General features: G+C 68.5%; 2 protein-coding genes across 4 annotated transcripts in view; both read left to right on the forward strand.

Annotated features, from left to right (window-relative positions):
- The window catches only part of NUP98 (nucleoporin 98 and 96 precursor), a 39,540-nt gene extending 38,115 nt beyond the window's left edge, over positions 1-1,425 (forward strand). Inside the window, exons 32-33 of one of the 3 annotated variants that reach the window (XM_066314192.1) lie at positions 223-334; positions 989-1,425. In XM_066314192.1, the coding sequence (XP_066170289.1) occupies positions 223-334; positions 989-1,200 (324 nt within the window). In that variant the 3' untranslated portion in view covers positions 1,201-1,425. Of the gene's footprint in view, positions 1-222; positions 955-988 lie in introns of those variants that run through there. The other 2 variants (XM_066314191.1, XM_066314193.1) reach the window with 2 other exon arrangements.
- Positions 1,426-2,498: 1,073 nt separating this feature from the next.
- On the forward strand, positions 2,499-5,094 carry CHRNA10 (cholinergic receptor nicotinic alpha 10 subunit). Its single transcript, XM_066340242.1, has 4 exons — positions 2,499-2,816; positions 3,039-3,184; positions 3,451-4,408; positions 4,521-5,094. Exons 1-4 carry the CDS (start codon positions 2,756-2,758, stop codon positions 5,003-5,005), a joined length of 1,650 nt encoding a protein of 549 aa, XP_066196339.1. The 5' UTR covers positions 2,499-2,755; the 3' UTR covers positions 5,006-5,094.
- Positions 5,095-6,659: the final 1,565 nt, after the last annotated feature.

Here is a 6,659-nt window from a genome sequence, read left to right on the forward strand (position 1 = left end):
CTGGGCTGTGCCCTGCACATGTGCTCTGTGGGTGTGTGACAGTGACAAGTGAAAGGGATGGGACAAACACGGCAGTCTCTCTGTCCATTCCCCCAAATTCCTGTCCAGGCTTCTCCTCTCCCTGCCATGGTGTTAACTGAGGCAGGTTTGGGTGTAGTGTCACCTGGTGGGTGAGTTTGGCTCTGCTGTGCTGCCTTGGAGCTGACTGCTGTTTGCTTCCAGCTGGATGTTTCCACCTACGAGCTGGAGCGGTTACACACCAAAGTGACATCCCTGTGCAACAGGATAGAGCAGCTGCAGTGCCACAACGCCAAGGACCGCCTGGCTCAGTCAGGTATGGTGACACCCCTGTCCAGCAGCTCCCTGGGACAGCCACTTCCACGCCTGGGCTGCACCTGTATCCCAGATTCAGATTCATTTGGGTTGGAAAAGGCCTTTCAGATTGAGTCCAGCCATTCCCCAGCAGTGCCAAGGCCAGTGCTGATCCATGTCCCCAAGTGTCACATCCACACAGCTGTGAAATCCCTCCAGGGATGGGAATCCACCATCTCCCTGGGCAGCTCTGCCAGGGTTGCAGAGCCCTGTCTGGGAAGGAATTCTCTCAGTATCCACCCTGAGCCTCCCCTGGGCCAGCCTGAGGCTGTTCCCTCTGCTCCTGTCCCTGTCCCTGAGAGCAGAGCCTGACCCCCCGGCTGTCCCCTCCTGCCAAGGAGTGGAGGAGAGTGGGAAGGTCTGGGCCTCCTTTTCTCCAGGCTGAGCCGCCTCAACCCTTTGGGGGAAGAAATTTTCCCCAGTATCCAACATAAACGTCCCTGGGCCAGGCTGAGGCTGTTTCCTGTGCCCCTGTGGCCGCAGTGCCCGTGCTGAGGGAGGGGACAGGGAGGGGACAGCGTGGTCCCGGTGCCCTCACTCCCCAATGGGGCTCCTGGCGGGTTTGCCGTGCCACACTCCGAGTGCAGTCAGAGCCACCTCTGTCCCTCCCTTGCAGACATGGCCAAGCGCGTGGCCAACGTGCTGCGGGCGGTGCTGAGCCTGCAGCAGGGCCCCGAGGCCGGCCCCGAGGCGGCCGAGCCGCGCGTGCCCCTGCGCCTGCTGGCGCCGCACATCGGCCGCCTGCCCATGCCCGAGGACTACGCCCTGGAGGAGCTGCGCGGCCTGACGCAGGCCTACCTGCGGGAGCTGGCCCTGGCCGCGCACTGACCGCTGCCCGGAGTGACCAGGACTGAGCGGGGTGGGGCTGTGGCAGCGGCAGCCCGCGGGAGCTGCTCCTCGGGAAGCGCGCTCGGCCCGCGGCGCCTGGCCCCGTGCGCACGGAAGGTCTTCATGCATGAGGAGTATCGAAAGGTTTTTATCGAAAAAATATAAATAAATGCTCTAGATTATTTTCCTGTCTTTTTGAAAACGATAAATAAAATGTTTATAGTACTCCTATGGCTTCCTTTGCTTTTTAAGGCAGGGTTTGGGTTTGTAGGTGTGTGTCCTTTGCCGTGTCACCCCGGGGAGGTTGGGCTGGTTGGGTGGGGGGAAAGGACAGCCCAGGAGCGGCTGATAGAATCCCACCCTACCTTCGCTGGCCGTCAGGGTAGATCCCTTCAGAATCTTGTGAGGAAAAGTCACTTGTCTCCAGGACAGAGTGTGGGGAATCCAGGTAAAAGGGATTGTGGCCTTTCGGTAGTGGAGGGGCTCCAGGAGAGGGGACAAGGCTGCAGGGACAGGAGCCAGGGAATGGCTTCCCAGTGCCCAGGGCAGGGCTGGATGGGATCTGGGGCAGGAATTGTTCCCTGGCAGGGTGGGCAGGGCTGGCACAGGGTGCCCAGAGCAGCTGTGGCTGCCCCTGGATCCCTGGCAGTGCCCAAGGCCAGGCTGGACACTTGGAGCACCTGGGACAGTGGGAGGTGTCCCTGTCCCCGGCCGGTGGCACGTTCAGGTGACACTGGCTGTGCAGGGGCCGGGTCACCGCGGCTTTGCCTCCTTCCATTACTGTAATTGGGCCTGAGCGGCCCCGGCGGCTCCGGCCCGGACGGGCTGGGATGAATAATTCACCGCCTGGAAACAAAACCTCCGGCCTCAAAACCGCTCGGCATCTGCCGCCGGGGCTCGGCGTGGGAAAGGTGCCAGGAGGCGCCGGGGAGAGGAGGCGGCGGATTCCCCGGGGCTGGAGCCGGGAGATGCTCCGGCAGCCCCGTGCCGGGCGCCGCTGCCCCGAGCTCCTTTGTCCCACGTCTTGTGCCCCTCAACCTCTCGGGATTGTCTCACCGAACGGGAATGATCTGCCTCTTCCCTTCCCTTGCTGTCCTAAGCCCGGAGAGCGGGACGTCCCTTGCTGTGCACGGGGGTCACCCCACTCCAGGGCTGCACCGGCCGCCCTCCTGCCCCGCCGCGGTGTCCCTGGGGCTGGGGCGGTGTCCCCGGGGCTGGGGCGGTGTCCCGGTGCCGCGGGCGCGGTGTCCCCGGTGCCGCGGTGTCCCCGGGGCTGAGGCAGTGTCCCCGGGGCTGGGGCAGTGTCCCCGGGGCTGGGGCAGTGTCCCCGGGGCCGGGGCAGGTGCTGGGCAGCCGCCACCAGCGCCTCCCAAACCGGTCCCCAAAGGCGTTCGGCTGCCCCGGAGCCCATCCCGGCCCCTGCCACCTCCCAGCCGGGACCCGCGGGGGTCACCCACCGTAAGCCCTCGCCGTGGGCGCCCGGGGGCCGCGCCCCCCCGCCCTGTCCCCGGCCTGACGTCACCCGGCCCCCCCGTGTCCCCGGAGCTGCGGCGGGATGGAGCCCGGAGCTCGCCTGTGCCTCGCCCTCTGCCTCGCCGGCGTCCTCCCGGCCCCGGGTGAGCAGCGGGCTCGAGGGGCGCGGACCCCGCTCCGGGTGCGGCTCCGATCCCTGGAGCGGCCTCCCCCGCACACGGCGGATCCCGGGATGGCGCTGGCGGGGAGGAGGGACGGGGTCCCGCCGTGCTGCCCTGTCCCTCCCGCGGCCGGTCCTGGGGATCCCTCGGGAGGGCTCCGGCGGCGCCCCGGCCCCTGCAAGCGCCCGCTCCGCGTCTCCGCAGGCTGCCGGGGGGCGCAGGGCAGGTTAGCCTACAAACTGCTCCACGACCTCTTCGCCAACTACTCCAGCGCCCTGCGCCCCGTGGAGGACACGGACCGGGCGCTGAACGTCACGCTGCAGGTCACCTTGTCCCAGATCATCGACATGGTGAGCCCGGGCACCGCTCCGCTCCCCGCACGGGCCCCGCGCTGACAGCCCTCGAAACCAGCCCGGATCCCCCCAAAGCGGCCTGCTGCCCTCGAGGCAGCTCAGGCCGCTTTGCAGACAGCTCGGTTCCCCCCAAAAAGCAGCGCGACCCCCTCGGATCCAGCCCAGCTCCGCGGGGCGTTCCGAGAGGCCACTGGGCTGGGGGCCGAGGGCAGGGGGGCGGCACCGCGGTCCTTCCCTCCACACCCACCCTCTGCCCTCGGCAGGACGAGAGGAACCAGGTCCTCACCACCTACCTGTGGGTCCGCCAGACCTGGCTGGACGCCCACCTCACCTGGGACAAGGACGAGTACGGCGGCATCGACAGCATCCGCATCCCCAGCAGCTACGTCTGGCGGCCCGACATCATCCTCTACAACAAGTGGGTTGTGCTCGGCCCCGCGGCTGCTCCCGGAGCCGGGGGGCACCGGCCGGGGCTGGGGGCGCCGCACGGGGCATCGCCAGCCTCGGGGTGGGAGCAGGAGGGTCCCGGAGCGGGGACCCGCAGGGGACGGGGGGCGGGGGAGGCTGGCAGCAGCCCGGTGTGCCTGGGCCTGACCCCCCGGCACCGAGGGGACAGCCAGGGGACAGCCAGGGGCTGCGGGTGGCGCGGGGAGGGGACGCGGCCCCACGGCCGCCCCTCCCTGCCCAGCGCCGACGAGCACTTCGGCGGCTCCATGGAGACCAACGTGGTGCTGCGCTCCGACGGGCACATCATGTGGGACTCGCCCGCCATCACCAAGAGCTCCTGCAAGGTGGACGTGTCCTACTTCCCCTTCGACGGGCAGCGCTGCCGCCTCACCTTCGGCTCCTGGACCCACAACGGGAACCAGATCGACCTCCGCAACCAGCTGGACACCGGGGACCTGACGGACTTCGTGGAGAACGTGGAGTGGGAGATGCTGGGCATGCCGGCCACCAGGAACGTCATCACCTACGGCTGCTGCTCCGAGCCCTACCCCGACGTCACCTACACGCTGCTCCTGCGCCGCCGCGCCTCCTTCTACGTCTTCAACCTGCTCCTGCCCTGCATCATGGTCTCCTTCCTGGCGCCCCTGGGCTTCTACCTGCCCGCCGACTCGGGGGAGAAGGTGTCGCTGGGGGTGACGGTGCTGCTGGCCCTCACCGTGTTCCAGCTGCTGGTGGCCGAGAGCATGCCCCCCTCGGAGAGCGTCCCGCTCATCGGTGAGCCCCGGCCGGGGTCCGTGCGGGGCAGGGCCGGTGCTGGGGCAGGGCTGCGCTGGCGGGGAGGGGAGCAGGACCCCCGTGCCCCCGCCAGTGCCCGCTGTCCCCACAGGGAAGTACTACATCGCCACCATGACCATGATCACGGCCTCCACGGCGCTCACCATCTTCATCATGAACGTGCACCACTGCGGGCCGGGGGCGCGGGCCGTGCCGCCCTGGGCGCGCCGCCTCATCCTGCACCACATGGCGCGGCTCTGCTGCGTCTCCGAGGTGGGCGAGGGCTGCCGGAGCCCGCGGAGCGCCCCGGGCGGGCGGGCAGAGCGGGGCCACGCCGGGGCACCGGGGGACAGCCCCGGGGAAGGGCGGGCGGGCACGGAGGAGCGGGGCTGCCCCTGGGACCACTGCCTGTGCCACCACCGCGCCCTGCTCAGCGACGTCGGCTACATCGCCGCCTGCTTCCGCCGCCACCGCGCCAACCAGCGCCGCACCGGCGAGTGGAAGAAGGTGGCCAAGGTCATGGACCGCTTCTTCATGTGGGTCTTCTTCCTCATGGTGTTCCTCATGAGCGTGCTGGTCCTGGGCAACGCTGCCTGAGGCCCTGCGGACCCGGGGACGGCGCTGGCCGCGGGTGCCCGATGGGGGTGACACCAACGCCCCCGGTCCCCCCAGAGCTGCGGGGCAGGAGCTGCGCCATCGCTGGGGACAAGGTGCCCGGCAGTGAGACCCCCCCAGCTGCAGGGCCGAGGGGTCCCAGCCCCTGTCCGACCGTGCCAGCGTGGGCACCCACATCCCCCTGTGGCATCCCGCACCCGAGAAATCCATCCGGCTGGAAATAAAGCCTGGAACGCGTGTCCTGCCCCTGCTGCCTGGGACAAGGGCGCTGGCGGGGACCAGGGTGGCCCTGGGAGGGATGGAGGGATCAGGCCCCTGAGGGGGGCTGCCCATGGGGAGGGGTGTGGGGCTTCCCACGGGACCGGGGGCAGGGCACAGCAGAGCCCCGCAGCTGCTGCCCACCCTGCCCAGGGCAGTGCCCGGGTCCATTCCGTGCCCACCCAGCCCAGGCGGTGACAGCCACTGTCCCGTGACAGCCACTGTCCCGTGACAGCCACTGTCCCATGGCAGCCACTGTCACAGGGCAACCTGGCCCCTCAGAGAGCCCTGCCCAGCCCCGGGAAGGGAAGGGAAGGGAAGGGAAGGGAAGGGAAGGGAAGGGAAGGGAAGGGAAGGGAAGGGAAGGGAAGGGAAGGGAAGGGAAGGGAAGGGAAGGGAAGGGAAGGGAAGGAAGGGAAGGGAAGGGAAGGGAAGGGAAGGGAAGGGAAGGGAAGGGAAGGGAAGGGAAGGGAAGGGAAGGGAAGGGAAGGGAAGGGAAGGGAAGGGAAGGGAAGGGAAGGGAAGGGAAGGGAAGGGAAGGGAAGGGAAGGGAAGGGAAGGGAAGGGACTCCCCGGGACTGATGGGGAGAGACTGTCCAGGGCACAGCGACCACCAAACGAGGAGTTCTGGTTTCCCAGGAGGAAGGCAGCAGGAATGGAGAGGGATGGCCTCGGGAAGAAGGGACACCCAAGCAGGAGGGGACAAGGATGTCCTCAAGTCCTGCAGGGGAAAAAAAAGAAGGGCCAAAGCCCCACCAGAACTTCATGTGGCTACTGCTGCCAAAGACAGTAAAACTTACTTTTACAAATAATACCCGTGGGTTGGGTCGGGGTACTTTTTTTGTTTGGTTTTGTTTTCATTGCTGAGAGGAAAAGTTGAGACAAACAACGCGGAAAAGTGTGAGGTGCCGAGAGCTGAGCCCTGGCAGGGCCGGCTCCCGGCCGGCCGAGGCTCCCGGTGCGGGCAGGAGGCGGCTGCGCTGTGGCCTGTGGCCGCACGGCCCCGCGGGGTCCCGGTCCTTCGGCTGCTGCGGCTCCCGCGGCCGGCGGCGGCTCAGCGGCGGCGGCGGCGGCCCGGAGGGAGGCGGCGGCTGCACCAGGCCGCCAGGCAGCCCCCGAGGCGGGCACGGAGCCTGCCCAGGGCCGGGCACCTCCGCCCGGGCCGCCCGGCAGCCCCCGGCCACCCTCGGCCGCTGCCGCAGCTGCGCCTCCAGCTCCTTGCGGTGCTCCTCGAAGAGCGTCCGCGAGTCCCGGCGGCTCCGGATGAACCTGGGGAAATGCCTCCCGGAGCTCACGGAACCGCGGGGGGAGCTGCCGTGGGGGGCTGCAGCGGCCCGGCCCCCACCCGTGTGCTCCTGGGGCGCCCCATGGCTCCACT

The sequence above is a fragment of the Sylvia atricapilla genome, chromosome 2 (genome assembly GCF_009819655.1).
Source record: "Sylvia atricapilla isolate bSylAtr1 chromosome 2, bSylAtr1.pri, whole genome shotgun sequence".
NCBI lineage: Eukaryota > Metazoa > Chordata > Aves > Passeriformes > Sylviidae > Sylvia > Sylvia atricapilla.